The sequence below is a fragment of the Nipponia nippon genome, unplaced genomic scaffold, assembly GCF_047370975.1.
Source record: "Nipponia nippon isolate SJK-2023a ecotype South Korea unplaced genomic scaffold, ASM4737097v1 scaffold_21, whole genome shotgun sequence".
Taxonomy (NCBI): Eukaryota; Metazoa; Chordata; class Aves; order Pelecaniformes; family Threskiornithidae; genus Nipponia; species Nipponia nippon.
In genome coordinates this window covers 1,716,375-1,736,372 of record NW_028262338.1, presented here as the reverse complement: position 1 = coordinate 1,736,372, position 19,998 = coordinate 1,716,375, and the positions used below count along the sequence as shown (strand labels likewise).

The 19,998-nt window shown below is 58.7% G+C and overlaps 1 protein-coding gene across 4 annotated transcripts in view; it reads right to left on the bottom strand.

Annotated features, from left to right (window-relative positions):
* PCDH1 (protocadherin 1) overlaps window positions 1-14,749 on the bottom strand; it is a 55,716-nt gene extending 40,967 nt beyond the window's left edge. For 2 of the 4 annotated variants that reach the window (XM_087760203.1, XM_087760205.1), the window contains exons 1-3: window positions 14,444-14,749; window positions 7,675-8,489; window positions 3,903-6,095 (exon numbers count right to left, since the gene is read on the bottom strand). In XM_087760203.1, coding sequence (XP_087616329.1) covers window positions 3,903-6,095; window positions 7,675-8,489; window positions 14,444-14,507 — 3,072 coding nt within the window. In that variant the 5' untranslated portion in view covers window positions 14,508-14,749. Of the gene's footprint in view, window positions 1-3,824; window positions 6,096-7,674; window positions 8,490-8,655; window positions 8,750-14,443 lie in introns of those variants that run through there. The other 2 variants (XM_087760204.1, XM_087760206.1) reach the window with 2 other exon arrangements.
* Between the last annotated feature and the right edge of the window lie 5,249 nt (window positions 14,750-19,998).

The following is a 19,998-nucleotide window of genomic DNA, read 5'->3' as shown; positions in this document are numbered from 1 at the left end:
CCTGCAGCACAGCCTGCGCACACTGTCCCTGGCTGCACAGGCCAGGCTGTACCATGGGGTTGCTAATCTCCTGTGTCTGAAGCTCTTCATTTTGAGGTCCCAAATGCCCCACAGTGCTGTCCCAGGGATAGGCACCCCTCCCTGCCATAAACTGAAGTCCCTCAGCACAGACCTGCCAGAAGCCACTGCATATTTCTGCCTTGCTTGTGGGGCTCTCGGCATCCTCACCAACTCCTCAGAAGCCAGCATGGTGTATGACCCACTCTTCGCCCCCTCTTGTGCTCCCCCAAGTTCTCAGAAGCACCCCATTGGTGCTCACAAGCCTCTGTGCATTCCTAGTTGTTTTGCAGAGCCCAGTCACTCTTCTCAGCATAGCTAGGGCTCAGACCCTGCACTGCAGCCCCCGGGTCCTCACTAACACACTCACTCATTCGGTCTCTGCATGCCAGAGCCGAATCTGAACCAAGTGCAATTGATGCCGGGAGCAGGAGCTGATTTGCAGTGCCTGGGAACTGCTCCCAGCACAGTGTCTTTCTGAAACTGGGGAAAAACAGGGCAGGTCCCCCATGAACCCTCAGCTCCATCTGCAGCTCATTGCTGGATCCATTTATCAGCTCATTCCACGTGAACGACCTTGAGAAAATCCACTGACCCAGGACAGTAGGAGACTTTCCCAGACATCTGCCAACACCTAAACCTGCAATTTATGGAGACTCTAAGCTAAATTCTAAAACAAGACAATTTCATTTCTGTCCATTACAGTTACAATATTCCTCTTATCCCCCTCCCCCCGCAGAGAGTAATTAATCCTGCACCGTGCTCCTGAGCCTGCAGGCAGGTGCAGGCACCTCTGCTGAGCTTGCAGTAGCATGCTGAAGTTAACACCACTCCAGCCAGCTTCTCAGATGGTGGGGGGCTGTAAGGACTCAGGGCAGTCCTGGGCTTGTGCAGCCGGGAGAGGGTGTAGCATAGCCCCCCTCCCCAGTGTAAAAAAGCCCCAAAGGATGGGGCCTGGGAGACGGGCAGAAGAAAGAGACGCTCCCCACACTAGCATCTGAGAGGTTGTGTTCTCGCCCCAGGTTCATCAAAGAGTTGCCGAGGCCATGGAAGGAAGAGAAACCTCTCTCAGAAAGTTCCCAAAGGGAAGCAGATAGCAACGCTGAGCCAAGCCCCCAGCCTGCCCTGCCCAGCCCTGCAGGGACTAGTTATTTAGGTGGTTGCTGGTGTCTCCTTGCCTCCGCTGCAGCCATCGCATCTCCCCGCAGGTCCCAGCCCTGCCTGCCTAGGAGGCCCAGACACTTCCTGGACGGTTCAAGATAAAACCTTATGCTGTTAGCAAAACAAACTAGGAGGCTGTGAGAGCCAAGGCTGGCACAGGGCTGAAACCACCAAAGCCAGAACCACTGGTTTCCCCAGATGATCTAATCTCTCCCAGCGCCAGAGCTCCTCTTCTCTGGCAGCCTGGTGCGGCCGGCTGGAGCCCCTGGGGAAGAGGTGAAGCTGGCGTGATGGGCGCAGGGATGTCTGTCCCAGTTTGAAAGAAAAACTGTGAGAAAGAAGGGGTGAATGGGGAGGAGGTCCCTGAGATGTGATGCTTGGATGGAGGGACTGGGGTGTAGGACGGCCCCATCCAGGGCCTGGGGAAGGGGTGCTGTGCTGCTCCTGCCTACCAGGATCCATCCTCTCTCCAGCCCGCTGGAGACAAGAGCCTGAGCAAGCCCCACGACAGCAGCATCACCCCCAACCTGCCCGCCAGGAGAGGCAGAGCCATCTTTATGAGCATGGCCACCTGGCTCCATTGCCTGCCTGCAGCCCTGCCGCTGCCAGCAAGCCCGCCTGGGAGGACCTCTCCTTCGCTGCAAGGGTGCCCATCGCATCCCAGGGTGGGGAGAGCACCTTGCTTCGGGTGCTTCGCCCTGGCACTGCTGATGCACCAAGGCTTCATCTGCAACCATGTGCGTCCTCATTCCAGCACTGCGGCGGGTGAGAGGCAGGCGTCTTCCAGCCCTCGCTGGCAGGATTTGGGTCATGCTAGCCAGGCACTGTGCGGCAGGGATCTGCTCCTCCATGTGCTGGCTTGGGGACATGGGTGGGTCTTAAAAGGACATGGGGATGAACCAGGAGAAGCTATGCAGGGGGATACTGGGGTGGAAGAAAGCTGGGCTGGCTGGTCCGTGGCTCAGACTGCCTCCACATCCACACATGTACATGTCTGTGTGTATGTACATGCATATGTTATGAACCATGTCATGGAGGAAGCTGTCTCCTTAGAGAGCCAGGCAGTGACTGGAGATGGGAGATGTCAATCTGGGGAGGGGGTCAGTACCATGAGGCCTCTGGACTGGCCCTGCTGGGGCACAGTGGAGGGCTTGAGGAGATGTCTGGCCCACGTGAGCATTACTTCTGGGCACTGCAGGGGCTGGGTGCTCCGGTGGCTGAGGACATACAAAATATGCCTGGCAAACTGCTGGGAGCAAGAGCATCTTCAGGGGCAGCAGGGAAAATAAGGCACAACCGGTCAAAAATAGAAAACTTTATTGAAGTCAAATCCAACAGGGAAGCTGAGCCCAGCCCCACGGCAGGAGCCCAGCCTGCCGCTCACTGGGATACAAAGAAGGGAACAGGGGTCTCCATAGGGCACGGAGGGTACAGCACAGTGGGGGAGTGGGTGGTCCTCACCCACGGGGCCCCAGGAAGAAGGCAAAGCCACAGGCACTCATTCCCCCTCTCCCTCCCTAGCTAGTTAAGGATAGACCCGACAGGCGCCAAAGCAGAAATGTGATGCAAGCTAACTAGCCAGACAGCCTGAGGAAAGAGGGTCCTGCAAGCTCTGGGCTCATCCCATGACCTCCTGGGACAGCTCCAAGCTCCAGTGCACACCAGCGAGCAGCCCTTCCCAGTCCGCAGCGAAGACCTACCTCCACCCTGCCCCGCACGCAGCAGAAACCCCCGGCTAGACCAAGAGCAGTCACCCAACCGCAGCACGCAGCAGAGACCCCAGTGCCCTGCTCATCCAGCCCTGAGCACGAGACCCAGACCCAGCCCCAGCACATGGCCGGACCCGTGCTGCCTGGAGGAAGCGCCCTGGCCGCCGGGATCCGCTCTCCTCCTCCGCAGCAGCTGCAGCACGGCTCCCACAGAGCCATAGCTCCGGGCCTGATGCTCATGCTAAGGGAAGCCTGGTTTTCACCACGCCGGCTATGGCAGAGGGCCCAAGCCTGGGGGAAGCCAGAGACTGAGCCTGGGAAAAAGGCAGAGCTTTGCTCCTCCACCCAGCCCCACCTGCCTGGGCAGCCACAGTGGGTGCAAAACTCCCTTTTGGGTGGCTTTGCACAGCGATGGTGAAAGGTTCAGCTACACCAGCAGAGCCAGGCTGGCAACAGCAAGGCTAGCACCTTCCTCGCTTCTCCCTGGACAGGGACAGGGCTGGAAACTGGCTGCCCAGAACTGTGGCAGGAGCAGGACCAGTCTCTCCTTCCCACGAGTCAGCCCAAGCAGAGGGATGGATGGGAGGGTGGGCATTGCCCTCCACAGCGCTCTTAGATCCAGTCCCCAAAAGGGACCAGGGCAGGTGGGATTCCCTTCCCAGAGCTCCACATGCAGAGACAGATGCATGCAGTGCCCTTCACATTACCATCACCCAGGCAGTGCCGCCAGGACCCAGCCCCGGATGCTCTGACAAGGGCTCCAACAGTTTTTGGCCTCCCCCCTGCCACCATCCCCATGCCCTCCCCGCCCCACAACCAGGCTCCATGGCTCAGCTCCAGGGTAGTCCTTCGCCAGCCCCCCAGGCCATGCATGCAGGGCTGGGGGCCAGTCCACGCTCACTCCCACACCTCTGTCCAGATGGCTCCCCGGTGCAGGGGGGGGGCCGCTGCCGGCCTCAGAATGAGCTCTCCTACCTGCTTGTTGGTGTATTTCTGGGGATTGGTGCGGTAGCTGTAGTCCGAGTACTGCTCGGAGCCTGTCGAGTTGTTGTCCCCGGTGCCAACAAAGGTGTTGGTGGCTGGCAGGTCCTGCACCACTTGGTGCTTCTTGGAGGCAGAGGGTGACTGAGGCTGCAGCTGGATGGAGGGCAGTGGCGAGTTGGAGCGGTAGTGGCGACCCAGGTCTGGGCTGCCTGGCGGGTAGTTGAGGGGCAGGTGGATTCGGGGGCTGTCACTGACAGAGTCATTCATGAGGTTGAACTTGAGCGATTTCTGCAGTCCTGTCTCCTCCTCATCCTCCGTGGGCTTGGGTGGCTTCGGGGACTTGCTCTTCTTCACCTTGCTCTTGCTCTTACCACTCTTGCTGGCCTGCTTGGGTGCGTACAGGTCCTTGGTCTCCTTCTTGCCTGCCTGGTAGCCGCTCTTGGCCTCCCGCTGCCGGCAGTAGCGCACCAGGATGACCAGCACGATGACCAGGGTGACAGCCACGATGCCAGCAATGACTCCAAAGAGGATGTTGCTTCGCTGCTTGCTGCGCTCATATTCGGGGTCTCCAGCGATGTCTATGTCGAGTGGTGTGTCCAGGCTGTGCCCCACCAGCGTGTCCAGCAGCGTGCGGTTGGCCAGTGTCTCATTGACGTAGAAGTGCACCAGCGCTGTGCCATGCCGCGAGGGTTTGCCCTTGTCGTTGACGCGCACTACCAAGCGGTGCAGGCCATGGTGCTTGCGCAGGATCTCCTTCTCCAGGGTGATGTCTCCACTGTGCGGGGAGATCTGGAAGAGCTCAAAAGGATTGCCTCCTGTGATGCTGTAGGTCAGCTCCGCATTGACACCAGAGTCAATGTCCTCTGCCTTGACCTTGCTCACCTGCTGGCCAGGGCTGGTGTGGGGAAGGATGTGTTTGTAGGTGGCATTGGAAGGTGAAGTGATGAAAGGGGCATTATCATTCTCATCCAAGACGTTGATGGTCACCCCCACATAGGCAGACCTGGGAGGATCCCCACCATCCACCGCCTTGAGTCGGAAAGTGTATGTGCTCTGCTGCTCCCGGTCAAAAGAGATGCTGGAGAGGATGGTGCCAGTGCCATTCTGGATGACAAAATCCCCATTGTCTTGCTCCACCGACAGCTGGATGCGGGCATTTTCTCCTTTGTCAGCATCGATCACCGTCACCATGCCCACAGGGCTGAGGGGCGGCATGTTCTCCATCACTGAGAAGTTGTAGCCGCTCAGCATGAACTTGGGGTCGTTGTCATTCCTGTCCATGACATTGATGGCCACAGATGCTGTGCCCTTGAGGCTGGGGCTGCCCTTGTCTGCTGCCACCACCAAGAACTCATAGCGCTCCCGCTGCTCTCGGTCTAGCACCGCCTTCACCCGGATCTCCCCGGAGTCGGGGTCAATGGTGAAGGAGCCCTTGGAGGAGGGGTCTGTCACCAGGGAGTAAACCAGCTTGGCGTTGGAGCCACTGTCAGCATCACTGGCGCTCACCTCCATCACCAGGTCGTCAGGCTCATTGTTCTCAGGGAAGGCCACTTCGGTGTAGCTCTGGCTGAAGACGGGCGCATTGTCATTCACGTCCACCACCTGCACCTTCAAAGAGTTGGTGCTGGAGAGGGGTGGATTCCCCGAGTCCACCGCCACAATCTCAATCGTGTACTCCTTCACCGACTCGTAGTCCAGCGGCGTGGTGGTCTGCAGGAAGTATTTCTTCTTGCTGTCACTCCCTGTTTCACTAGCCTGCCGCAGCTGGAATGGGACATCACCAGCCACCACGCAGGTCACCACGGCATTTTCGCCCTCATCTCGGTCGGACACCTGTACCAGAGCCACTGCTGTCTCTACTGGCACATCCTCTGAGATGTTTGCCATGCCATCCTGGTGGGTCACGAGTCCAATGCCCCGTATCTCTATGGAGGGCGCGTTGTCATTCATGTCCTTGATGGTGACCACCACCTGGGTGCGGGCGCTCTTGGGGTTGGCCCCCTTGTCCTTGGCCATGACAGAAAACTTGAGGATGCTGACATCCTCACGGTCAATGGGCCCCTGCACGGTGATGAGCCCTGTGGTGCGGTCCAGGCGCAGCAGCCGGCGCACCATGTCCGAGGCTTGGTGGAAAGAGTAGTCGATTTCAGCGTTGGCGCCCTGGTCCGAGTCGTTGGCTTTCACCTGTGGGATGGAGAGAGAAACAGTGAGCAGGAGGGCAAGGCAGTGTGAGCCTCTCCACAAACTGCCACACTGCCTGCCGCGGCCTCCTCTGCAGATGGCTGGTGGGGAAAAACCAGGATTTCCTCTTCTGGGGCCAAGGACTATGGGGCAAAGAGCCTGGGACCGGCAGAGTGGCTGGGAGTGGCCCTCTGGCATAGAGGCTTTTCCTTGCTCTTCCAGCAAAACCGGCTGGGCCGGTCGGCTGTGCTCCCTGGCCAGCTCTGGCATGCAGGGAATCCTCTGGGAACCCTCGCCGCCATGACCCAGGCAGCAGCATGGAGGGACGGCTCTGGCTGCATCCGCTCTGCAAAACCCTCCCAGAATAGGGGCTCAAGGCAAGGATGAAGAGGGAGGTGAGGATGTGCAGTCGCAGCAACTCCATCCCAGCATTCAAGGATGCAGCCAAGCAGGGACCAGGGCCGCCTAAGCTCTGCACAGCACCAGCCATCCCTGCCTGCCCATCAGGAGCTCTGCATTCACATAAACCTGCCTCTACGCCTATTATTTGCTTTCTAAAGAAGATGAGGTTTGTCTAACATTTGCCTCCCTAATCGGCTCTCCGAGCAGCCTCTTCTCTGCACCATTTGCTGCTCCGCCGTTATCTTGCTCAGCAGATTTGGATGGAGAACGAAAGTTGTTAAATGTAAATTCCACCTTTTACCTCCACTCACAAAAAAGGCGGAAGTCATTTTCCCCCTGAAAGATAAAAGCTGAGCAATGGCAGCAGCGGCGTCTCAGCCCATTCTCCTCCCGGCCGTGCGGCTCCCTTATCTGCTTCCAACTTCCATTCTCTTAACAGTGAAAAATGAATTCTTAAAAAATTCACATCAGAATTAGCAAGCAGATGAGAGCTGGCTGCGCTCTGCTTATTAAGATGGCAGCTGCAGATAAACAGATGTCGGCTACTATCATCTCAATGCCCCCTCCAAGCCAAATCCACCAAGATCCACCCCCCTGGGCTCCCTGGGCCAGTTTGCATGACTGCCTGAGATGGGGCAGAGCCCCTGGCCCCTGCAGACAGCAAGGCACCCCCAGAGTCATGGGAAGCCCCCCCAGATGGGCAGCAGGGATGCTGCCTGCCCCCCATCTCCTGTGCGAGCCTGAGTTTCCATGGAGTGGCCACGGGAATGCAACTTATGAAAGGGTCTATGTCTTGTCTGCAGGCAGCATTGAGACCAGTCTGGCATGAAGCCAGACTCCCCGTGAACCTTGGGTCCCAGCCCTCCCCATAACCCGGAGCCTTGCTCCCGCATACCCGCCAGCCCTGCTGCTGCCCCTCAGTCATGTTCTGCAGCCCCTGCTCTGGCTGCACCTTCCCATGCAGCCTTTCCAACCTCGTTTTAGCAGATGTGACATCCCAGGCACCTGCCTGCCTGCTGGCCCCAGGTGACACTGGGGGCTCCTATGGCTTGCAACCCTTCTAGGCTCCCTCATCCCTTGAGGAACTGTGGCAGCAAGCAGCCATATAAATGCTCCCTGGGTTGTCCCTGCTGCAGCCAGGCAGCAGGGGAGCTGGGGAGAAGAAAGCCCCTGCACTCACCTGGAGGACAGAGTGCCCCATGGGGCTGTTTTCGGAGAGCTCTGCCTCGTACAGGGCCTTCTCGAACTTGGGCGCATTGTCATTCATGTCCAGTATGGTGATACGAAGCAGGGCACTGCTCGCCCGTGGTGGGTTGCCTCCGTCCTGCACCTTGATGGTCAGATCATAGGAGTCCCACTGCTCCCGATCCAGGCTCCCCATGACAATCAGCTGTGGCTGCTTTTCGTCCTGATCCTCCGCCACCTGCAGCCCAAAGAGCTCCTGTGCCTCCGGACCAGCCGTCAGCTCGTAAGAGGCAACGCCATTGAGTCCCGAGTCCCGGTCCATGGCCAGGGGGATGGGGAAGAGCGTCCCAATGTTGGTGTTTTCAGGGATGGAGAGGGTGAGAACAGGCGAGGCAAAGTTGGGGGTGTTGTCATTGATATCGAGCACCTCTATCTGCCCCTCAAGCAGGCGTGGGCTGCTGTTCAAGATCAGGTCAGTGATGGACACTTCGAACTCCAGGAAGCAGGGCTCTCCGGGCCCAAGGTGCTGGCAGTCACGCAAGCTCTCCCGGTCGATGGAGGTCTCTGTGGTGTAGATGTCCCCAGTCTTGCCATCCACACGTAGGTACGGGGCCCCCACTTCCAGCTTGTAGAGGTGCCCCACATCCGGGAAGCCATAGTCGGAGGCCAGGCTCCCTATGAGGGTGTTGGGGGGTTGTTCCTCCTGCACTTTGTAGACCACACGTGTCCCAGAGACCAGTGCAGGGAGCTGGAAGAGGAGCCACAGGCCCAGGCAAGATGCCAGCGGTTTCATCCTGCACTGCAGGGGAGCTGGAAGGAGACACAGACACTGGAGGTTAGGTAGTCCCAGGCCCCCGGGTCCACTCCACCCCAGCCCACTTCTGTGGCATATTCTTTTGGGTGCACCCCCTGTGCCATGCAGGACTGCACGTGTCCCAAAGCAGTCCCCTGAAGGGAAGTGGCTTCAGGGGCTCACCTGGCAGAGCTGGCCCCAGCTGTGGTCTCCTGGAAGCCTGCTCAAGCAAGTGCCCGGGAGGACTGGTCCTGGCTTGCAAAGTTCCTGCAACACCCTGTTCAAGTGAGCAACCCAGTCATTGAAACCTCATCCCTGGCTTCCTGTCAGTTGCAGGAAGCCACTCCTGCCACTGTCCACCCTCTTCGTCACCACGCAAACTGTAATTAGACCCAACGAGGCACACTAACAGGGTGGACTGCACACAGCCTGCTGCCAGCAACCCGATGGGAGCCGGCCAGGCTCAGAGACAGCTTCTCACCACAGAAACACAGGAGCATTGTGTGCCACGCACTGCAGGGGCACTGCCTGCCACGCACGGCGGGGACACAGAGGCACTGCACACATCTGCCAGCCCTGCAGAAAGCACCAAAAGGGGATCAGGGGCTCTGCCTGCTCTGCAGGGGAGCAGGGCTGCCACCCATCCAGCACTGCAGGGATACGGGGCACTGCAGGGATGCAGGGCTGCCACCCACCCAGCGCTGCAGGGACATGGGGCGCTGCAGGGATGCAGGGCTGCCACCCACCCAGCACTGCAGGGATTCAGGGCACTGCCTGCACTGCAGGAATACCACCTATCCATCAATGCAGGGACACACGGCACTGCCACGGAAGGGACAGAGCAGCACTGCCCTCCCTGCACTGCCGACACAGCAGCACTGCCAGCCTCACACTGCAAGATACGAAGGCACCACCCATCCGGCACTGCAGGGATGCAGGAGACCCACACATCATCCATCCTGCACTGCATGCAGGGCACTGCCATCCACCTGCACCCCTCACAGAAAGAGGGGCACTGCCCACCACTGTATCAGAGGGACACAGACTCACTGCCCACCTTGCACTGCAGCGCAGACACACCTCACAGGGCAGACTGCGTGCCTCTCCGTGGAGCAGCGGCACTGCACAGCCCCAGCACACTGCAATGGTAGGCACAGCATCTCCCCTCTGCTGCACAGTCACTAGGCAACCCCACACCCTGCGCCAGCAAATACTGTTCCCTTTGCTCACTGCAGACACACAGTTCCTTCCCATTCTCTCAGACTGGGACACTGCACGCATGCACTGTGTACCCACCCTGCCCCGCAGGGACATCCTCGCGCTGCCCACCCAGTGCCAATGTCCACCCCACCCACTGCAGAGGCAGTGACAGAAGTACTGCCCCCCTGCATTGCAGAGACACACACTGCACACGCTGCACTGCAGGCACCCAGTCACTGGAAACCTCCTCCCAGTATGGACACACTGCAAAGGCAGTGCCAGGCGCACCACCAGCCCCATAGAGACTGCCCCCTTCTGCGCCAAGCCACATGCCCTGTCACCAAGCCTCTCTGCCTAGTGCTGTGCCTGGCCACCAGCTTTCCCATCCACCGCTATCCGTTCTGGGAACACACCTTCCTCCAGGGTCCAGGCACACCCAGGCAACTTCTGCTGAGCCGTGAGTGTGAAGTGGTGCAGACCAGCTCAACGGTGCCCAGAAAGCCCAGTGGCTGGATGCCCTAAAATCAACAGCCACAAGCATCTGCCATGGCCCCACAGCAGCAATCCTCTCTCACCACTCCCACCACTTGCTCTCTCCATACTCTGCACCCAGCCTGTGGGATGGGTGAGCACTCCACCATCTCCCCTCCATGGTGCCACATAGCAAGTGCCTAATTCCTGGTTACCCCAGCATCATATAGATACTCAACAAGTGGAGCATCCTTCACTGTCCACCCTGGTACTTCCCGCAAGCCGGCAGCTCCCAGTCCCTCCACCCCTCCGCTTCCCCATGGACAAGTGCCTCATCAGCAGCACGAAGAGAGGAGCTCTCCCTCCACAGGTGAAAATACATCTCTCTTTCTGGAGATGAAGCTATGGTCCTGAAGCTGAGCTTGACTCTGCTCCCTTGTCCTGCAAGCATCCATCATGCAAACAAGAGGTATCTCCACCTTGCTGAGGGCATGCATAACTGTCCAGACCAGTGCTGTGTGCAGATACCTCTGAGATGTATGTCTCCAGGAGGAAGGGAAGAGGCAAACAAGCCTTCTTCCATCCCTGCACAGGCCTGAGGATGGAGGAGGTAAGAAGCTGAGCGGAAACACAATGCATCTCTGCATCAATACAGGCAAAACCCAGCAATGCATGTACGTGCAAACGTGTGCCTGCACTGAGTGTGCATGTATCCCTGTGTGCACTATTAGCATTTGGGTGTATGTGCACCTGCCCAGAGCATGACTGTGTGTCTGTAGCAAGAAGCGTACATGTGCTCACATGTGCACTAGCAGGGTGTGCAGGCGTGCCACACATGTGCATGCACTGCGAGGAGCACATCCATGCCTGCACAGGGAGAGCCTGTGCACCAGACACAACTTTGCATTCCTGCTCTGAGCGCACGTGTGTGTGCACTGAGCAACGCGTGTGCCTGCGTGGGGGGAGAATGTGCGCATGCCCCTGTCGCCACCGGCTGTGCGTTTGTGTGATGTCACCCCATGTGGGGGCACTTGCACTGTGTGCGTGTGCATGCCCCGGCTGGGTCACACATGTGTCTGCCCACAGCACGTGTGTGCGCTCACACCAGACCCCTCCCACATGTCCACCTGCCTTCACAGGGTGTCCGAACCCACACTGAGCTTCATCACCCTGTTGCCCTGCGCTCCCTTTGGAAATGGCTGTGTAGTGAGGACCGGGAGAAGGGAAAGACAGGCAGCCCCGGCCACTGGGAAGGTGCTCCTGGAGGATGCCCTGGCCAGGAGAGGCACCCATGCCTGCCACTGGACTGTTTGCACAATCCTGTTTGCACTAGGCTGGGTCGCAACTGCGGATGACGTAGTGCCGTCCTGACTAAGCCTTGATGTGAGGTGGAAGATAGCAGGTAAAGGTAAAAGTCCCAGCATGGGGCGATGCCTCACATGGCCCTGACTGAGCTGGGAGGGAGGGCCCCAGGAGCTGGAAACACCAGGAGTCCTGTGCCAGCCTGGAGGAGGAAGGGAGTCACCCAAGGGTGCCCAGCACTCATGCTTTCTGCTCCTAAAAAGGGGCCGGAGCCTGAACCCAAACCCCATTCTCACAGGTGAAGGAAACCTCCAAAGCAGGGAGGCTGGAGGAAGAGAGGAGCTGGGAACCTGAGTGGGCCCATCACCCTGCAAGGGACTGCCGGCAGGCGTGAGGGCCCCCGGGTTCATCGGGGCAAGGAATCCTGCTTGGCGCCTAGGGGTGCGAATGACACAGCGCAGACGTGAGAGCCCAGAGCTGGGTGTGAGGAGGAGGCGGAAGCCTCCACCACTGGGGAAAAGCACGTCTGTGCAGGAGACAGAGGCTTCCCAGGGGCCAGTCCAAGGCATCGGGCTATTTTCCCATGGGATCTAAGGACCATCCCACACTTTCTTCTCCAGTGCCAGGCACCTTTTTCCGACCTGCTGGCAGAGCACAGAGCACTTAAAAATAAAAACCCCTCCCAAAACAACTATTCCTCCGCACACACAATTCTCCCTACAGGGAGAGTGTGAGAGAGACTGAACCACATGAGAGAGGCGTTAGTCACGCTGCTTAATGCATGACTGGGAAGCTCTCGGAGGACAGTGGCATGCAAAATCCTACAGAATTCAGCCATCCACTCACAAAAAAAACAAGCCCTAATGAGAAAGAGGTTATAAAGCGCCGAGAATTTAAGCAACTGCTTGAACAAGCCTGTGCTCCCTGTGATTCCCACAGCCCCTTGGCCCCATTCCACAGAAGGCAGCACCACTCCGGGAACGGGTACCAAAGTCCATGCTCTTATTGCTCCCAATGGCTGATTGCGTGGCTCGGAGCCATGCTTACAAGTCTATCCAAACCCTGCACTGAGCACACAAGTACTAATCCCCCCCCCCCCCCCCCCAAGCTCTGCTCTGACGCTTGGAGCAAGCAGCAAATGCTAATCAGCTCCACCGGCTCCACTCCGCGCGAGGGGCTGAGATCAAGGACCATATTGTCCAAAAAACAGCCACTGATGTTCAGTCCTGCATCGAAGGCACGGATGGGCTGAATCCTGGGCATTTTGTGGCACGTCCCATAGTTTGCTTTGGCTCCGGCTGCCACTGCGGCTGCTCGGCATTTATATGGCTGGGCCCAAGCACCCCGAGCCAGAGCGGACCGCGACAAGGAACCCCACTTGCTTGTGAACAGCTTTACCCCAAAAATCATCTCTTAGGAGCTGCACAGTGATGAAAAGAGGGCGAAGCCCGTGGCCCTCCCTCCTCCTGCCTCCTTCTCTATATCCTTTCCAACTCCTGCAGCCAGCGAGGCAAAGACCTGTCAGAGCCTCCCCAGGGTGGCAGCCCTCATCCTCCCACCCCGGGGGTCCCCCACAGCCCCTCCGGGATCCTGCGGGCTCCTCTTCCTCCCTGCCACCATCCTGCTCTCCATCCCGGCCTGGAGGGGAGTCCTGGGGGAAGGCAAAAATGTCGCGGCCCTGAAACACCCCAGCAGGGCCGCAGGGAGCCGGCAGCAGCGAGTGCGGCTCTTCTACAGGACCGCAGCCTGGAGGGGCTGGGGAAGCCTTGGGCAGGGGGGATAGGGAACCGCCTGCCTCGCAGGGGGCCGGGGAGAGCCGCGGCTCCGGGCCCCCACCCGCCCCTGCCGGCTGGGAGGGAGGATGGAGGCCGGGCTCCGCTCCCCGGCCGCCGCGGCCGAGGCTCCCCGGCCACCGGCGGGGCCGCCCGGGCTGAGGCTCCCGCAGCCGGCAGCGCTGGCTCCGGTCACGGAGCGCCCCGCTCCGCCGCTCCCCGGCGAGCCCCGGGGGATGAACGGGGCGCCCGCCGCCAGCCCCGCACACACACACACGTACACGCGTGGAAAACACACGGGAGCCGCTCTCCCGTCCCCGGCTTCACACTCAGCATCGTGTACAGGCAGGGAAACGGATTTTCTAAGGCGCGGGCACGCACGCCCCGCTGACACACTCACCCGCACACACACCCCTCTGTAACACACACCAACACACACCCCGCTCCACGCACGCACCCGCAGCCCGCTCCTCGACACGCACAGCACTCCTGTAACCCACACCCCAGTGGCACACGCACACGAGACACCCCGCCACCGACACAGGCGTGCACACCTGCCAGCCCCCTTCGCCCCGCTCCTCTCGCACACGCACAAACACGCACAGGCACACGCACAGCCCCGCTCCCAGCACCCAGCGCTCGCCCCGGTTCCCAGCCGGCTCCCAGCTCACCCGCAACTTCTCTCGCTCCCACGCACCAGCGCACCCCGAGCCGCGCTCACACCCGGGGCGCACACACCCAGGGGAGGATGGGGGACACACACCCACAGCCACCCCCGATGGGAAAAAAAAAAAACACAAAAACAACAAAAAAACACGCAAAACAAACAAAAAAACCCCAGGCTCACCCCGACACAGCCGCACACCGCAGCCGCCCCACGCCACCCACCCTGTCCGGGCCCGGGCTGGCCCCGCTCCGCGCCGCACAACAAGTGGCAACGCCGGGCGGGACCGGTAACCGGCAGCCGCCCGCCGCCGCTGCTGCCCGCAGAGCCCCGCGCCCCGCTGCTGCCGCCCGCGCAGCCCAGCGCGGAGAGGCGCGGAGGGGAGCGGGATGCTCGCCAGAGCCGCTCCGCCGCCGCCCGGCCCCGCGCTCCCGCACAGCGGCGGGGTCCCGCCCGGGGCATCCCGCACCGCCCCGCACCGCTCCGCTCCGCGCCGCCCCGCACCGCTCCGCAGCTCTCCGCGGCCGCGGGCGGGGGCTCCCGGCCCTGCCGCAGCTCTTACTTGGATGCGGCCGGCGCTGCGCTCCGTGCCGGCCCCTTGCGCGCTGATCCAGCGGCGTCTCCATCGCCTCCTCCCCGCCGGGACCGGGCTCCCCCCACCCTCCCGGCTCCTCTCGATCGTTATCCACGGATGAAAATCAAATTAAAAAAAAAAAAAAAAGAAAAAAAAAAAAGAAAAAAGGGGGGGGGGGACACACACAAAAAATATCTCCCGTGGGAACCGCCCCCCTCCCCCGGGCCGGGGCTGCGGTTCCTCCGGCGGAGCGGCGGCGGCAGGGCTGGCGGCAGCCCCGGTGGGCAGCTCCGTCCGTGCCCGCCTCCGTCCCTCGGTGTGTGTGAGGATGTGCAAGGGAAGCGCAGCGCAGGCACGGCCCCTTCCCACCCCCCCGCTCCCCGCTGCCTCCGCCTCTCGCCGCCACCACGGGGAGGTGGAGCTCCGGCTCCTTATCAGATCCCGAGCCCAGCCGGGCCCGGGACGAGGCGGGTATCGGCTGCCGGGCAGAGCCGTCGCACCGAGCACCTCCCGGCTGCCGGCTGCGGGCACCGCGCCAAGCCCCGTGGCGGTGGAACAGTGGGGGTGCCGCAGCCCCCCGGGACCCCACTCACCCCGGGGACTCCTCCACTCCTCACCCACACACGTGTGGGATGGGTCTCCCCTTTCGCTTCCCTCCCGGTGTTCTTATTTGTTTATTCACTCATTTATTTTTCTACCCGGTGCTTCACACCTCTGCAGCCCTGCTGCACGGGGAAAGGGGGCCCGGCTGGCAGCGCACCCCGGTGTGCTAAGGAGAGGGCCCCTCCTTGGGAGCAAGCCCACCGGCGGGCTGTGCCCAGCCCTCCTTGGATCCCCCTCAGCCAAGGAGGACTCCTGGCAGGCTGCAAGCAATGGCTCTCACAGCCCTGCCCAGGTGAGGTAGTGGGGTCCGGAAAAGCAACTGTCCCCTCCCGCCACACCTCAGTGAATCATGCTTTTATTGCAGGGTGTCGGGACTTGGGAGCAGAGAGCACCTGCAAGCTCCTAAAAGCACCTGCAAGCTCCTGGCTGCCCTTGCGATGCTTTCACAAGCTGTGCTACCTCAGCTGGGTCCTCACTTGCCTGCTGGCCCCCGTAGGACCTCAGATGGGTGAGTGCAAGTCCCAGGGATCCTGGGGACAGCGTGCTCCAGGGGTGCCCCTTCCCTTGATGCTTCCACTGGCCTCTGTGTTCCTGCGAGGAGAGACAGTGCTCCCTGACAGTGGGCTAGATCTGCAGCCTGGCCCTGCCAAAGACCTCAGCTCTCTCAGATGGAGATGCTGGGGTGGCTGTCGGCACCCTGCAAGGACCAGGCACCCCTCACCAAGCAGCACCCGCCTTCTCGGCCGGTTGCAGTGCACATTTCTTGTCAAGATGCTGGAAAGTCCTTTCTGCTTCGCCGCAGCGTGAGGATGGGAGCATTGCTTCCCGCTGAGCTACGCCAACCTGTTGCGCAGCTCCCGTCGCCGCACACATGCTCAGCTCGGCTGCGATGACTGCACCATCTAGAGGCTGCGCCGGCCTGCTCGGGGGAGCCCTGGCTCCGGCTCAGCCCAAATCGCCCCGCTTTTCCCCCGCAAGAAGGAAGCTCAGCCCCTGGCAGGGTTTCTTCTTGCTGGGCAGGAGAAAGGGGCTGGAGAGTCATCCCCTCTGGGTGGAAAACCCTGCTCTCCTCAGACTTCCCTGTAGCAGGGCCACCTCTGCTCCTGCAGACATGTCAGCTTCTCCGTGACTGTATGTTTTTGGTTTTTTTTTTATGGGTGTCAATTCTCATGAAGCCAATTTAGCAGAAGATGTGAAGTGAGAACCCAGGGAAGGTCAAAGCCCACTGTGGAAGGGCAGGGAAAGGAGCTGTGGGGTTTGTCAGGGTTTACCCTGCTGATACAGTGTGAGCTGGGGATCTGGACAGAAAGAGAGAATTAAACTCTCTGGAGACAACGTGAGATTTAATTCATCAGTCACTGGCAGCCCTCCTTGGAGGGCTGGAAAGCTGTAGCAAAGGGAAGAACTGAGGAAGTGACCCTGTGGATCCAAGGCTGTCTGTGGAGCCGTGAAGGCAAACAGGAGAGCGCTGGTGACCAAAGGGTTCCATTTCACAAGGGGCACAGGTAGTCGATAGGCAGGCTGCGCAGAGAGCAGCTGGGGAAGCTGTGCATGCATGCAGTTTACTAGATGCTGCCTATTTGTGGGGGACCAGTGCCTGCCATCTGCAGCCTCTGCTCAGGCACGTTTCTGAGAGGCAGGAGAGCGTGAGGGGGAAAAAGTGTCCCAGCCTCAGGAGCCACTTCTCTGCAGCCCAGAGGAGCTGCCTGGCAAAGCCCTCTGCAGTGCCAGCAGCACCCAATGGCCAGGGGAGCTAGCTGGACGCCATGTCCAGGCCACCAGAGGCCTGGCATCCCAGGGGTGATTTCTCTGTCGATACCTTCCTCCTCTGCCTGCTGCCTTTGAAAGTGGCCAGGCTCCTCCCAGAGTGCTCCTTGCCCTCTGACAGCAAGGAAAGCCTGATGCTGGCATTGCCATTCCCTGTCCTCTCTTTGCTTGGGCGTTACAGTATGAGTCACCGTTCCTTACCTTGTCTTCACCATTTCCTAGAAAGCAGGGCCAGTCCAAGCAACGGGAAACCATCTGCAGCTTTGGCCACAGAGTTGTATCGCGAGACCCTCCAGATCCTTCCCATCCACCTGCTGTGGTGCTGGCAGTGCCACCGACCCTGGAGATGCTGCTGGAGGCTCTGGCTTGCCCCGCACAGCGGGTGCCCCATGCCGGGATGCTCTGGCGTCACACAGAGACAGCTGCTTCATGGTGCCGGTGAGGCCTTGTCAGAAGAACAAAACCTGTGAGGGAAGAGCATCCAGCTAAATCTCTGGGAAAGCGAGAAGAAAGGGAAACACGGAGAGCAAATGAACCTTACAAGAGAATAAATACCCCCTCCCCAACATACACACGCAGCAACCTGGCTGCCGTCTGCTGCAAGGAGTTCAAAGGCTCTTCTGTTCTCTCTCTCATCAGCTCTGTGCTCCACAGGAGAAGCAGCAGCGCGGATTTGGGCAGCAAATGCTAATAACACAGATGTTCTGACAATTTGCTTGTTTCTACAATTAAAAACAAAAAGATCCTCAAAACCCAAATGCAAGGAAATGAGCACATTAAAGAACTTCTTCTCCGCATGCCTACCGCGTAATGAAGGGCTGCAGGTTTGCGGGGGAAGGAGCTGGGCTGTTTCAGCCTGATCCGGAGCACAAGTGGGATGCTGTGGGAGAGGTGCATCCCTCGGACCACGACGCGCTGGTGAGCGCAGCCGGGAGATGCTCTGGCCATGGGATGCGGACGGCCGACCCCTGCACCGGGATCAATGGAGGGGCTGAATGGCTTGGATGGTTGCTGCCTGTCTTGCTGTGGGACACTTGCTGCTAAATTATTGGGAGATTGTTTTTATTACTGTTTTAACTCTTTTTTTAACCTTGTTTTTCTCTCGGCTGCACTTTCACTCACTCATTAATTTTGGTATTTTTCTCACGGTATATAACCCCTGTCACGGCTGCCATGGCAACAGGAGGGAATGTGCTCAGCGCTAAAATATCCTCTCAAAAATAACAAAAATAAGACAACAGAGGCAGCTTCTGTGGGCTGCTGCAAATGCAGATCTGGCCCGGCTTTGTGGTGACGGCGGATGAAAGATCCTGCAAGCCGGGGAAGCCCCTGAGCTCTGGTCCTCCCACGGCGCTCAGCCCACCTCACATCTCAGGGCCACACGGGCTCCACCATTGCCACGCTGGAAGCTCCTCCTGGGATGGACCCTTGGGACTGAGCATCTCAGGCCTCCTCGACCAGCCTTGAAAGCTCATCCCCTTCCTCAGGGACCACCATCCCCCACTGCAAATGAGGAAGAAACATGGGTATAAGCTAGGAGAAGGAGGTGAGGGTATTGCTCAAGGGGGTTTGCTGGTCTCCAGTGGGTTTTCAGTCCACATGTGGATCCCTGGGTTGAGGAACAAATGGCGATGTGAGGTCCCCAGAATCAGGAGCTGCAGCCAGCATGATGGCACAGATAGTGAGGCCAGTCACACGAACCTGTTGTCTTTTTCTGACAGGATTACTGGTCTGGTTGAGAAAGGCAATTGTGTTGATATAGTACACTAGGATCTCTCCGAGGCATTTGACTTACTTCCACCTGACATTTTGATTAAAACTTGCATTATAAGGAATTAACAGGGCACATATTAGATGGATTAAAAATGCTTCCCTGGCAGATCTCAGAGGTAGTTGCTAATGGGTAGATATCAGTAAGTAGCGCTATTTCTACCTACCTCCCCCCGGGGACCCATTCTTCGTCCACTGCTATTAAAAATTTTTATTAATGATGTAGATGAAGGTATGAAATCTTTGCTGGTAAAGCTTGAAAATGACACAGAGAGTGATGAGATAGAAAAGAACTAGGATGGTTTCATGCTGAATCACCTGGTTAAATGGTCAGGGTGCATTTGAATACAGATAAACACAGGAATATGTCTGGAAATGAAGCTTGCATGTTAAGCCTGCAGGCTAGATCTTGGAAAGCAATGACTCTAGGCATGCCTATACAGGGTGGAGATAAGAACATTGGTTTTTAACCAGCAACCAAGGGAGCTCATTTGAAGCCCTCCCAGTAGTATATGCTTCATCTAGCAATGTGGATTCGACTGTCAAAGAGAAATTAGGGATCAGCGTGAACAGATACCCCAAAACGAGCTTGGTGCGCCCTGCTGTGGGTGTCTGAAAGGGGAGCACTAGTAAATAGCTTACTGCTGGAGTGCCGCGTCTGGCACCGACACTCGGAGGAAGTCAGGGAAATACCTGAAGAGCTTGGAGGAGCACCACAGACCTGACCACAGGCTGGAAAGCCAGGCCTAATGATGTGATGCTCATTAAAACAGTACGCTGTCAGGTGATCTGAGGACCTGGCCTATGTCCTCCCACGTGGAAAAGGTAGTGGGGAACCATTAAATCCCACAGAAAGGTGTAACAAGAGCGGGGCTGGACCTGAAGAGAGGCAGATTCAAACTGAAAGCCAGTGTCCTAGTGGTGAAAGCATTTGAAGGCTGGAAGAGCTTTTCTCAGGGAGATGATGGGCTCACAGTGTTGTTCAAGCTTTTCTAAAGAGATTAGATCTCTTTTTTAAAAAGGAACCTTTTAATCCAGCTTCTGGGAGCAACTCAGGCTGACGTGGGAATGGGCTGGGGTGAGTGACCTCCCCTGGCCTGCAAGGGCCTAACGGTCCACCTCATCCCTTCCTTTCACAGGCAGTTGGGAACAGATTGTCTGCAGTGCCCTGCAATTATTCAAGCAATGATTAATCAATCTCTTGCTTCAGGGTTCAGGTGGACTTCTGCAGAGAGCAGGAAGGTTTCTCCAATCTCCACCCATCCTCTGTGGCACCAGAGATTTCTTCAAGTAGAAACAGCAGAGCACCAAAGATGAAACCCTGCTGGCAAATTGAGCTTTGGTGCTCAAAGCCCAAGCTGATCTTGGGATTCAGACTTGAGAGGAGCTTCCCAGAGCCTATT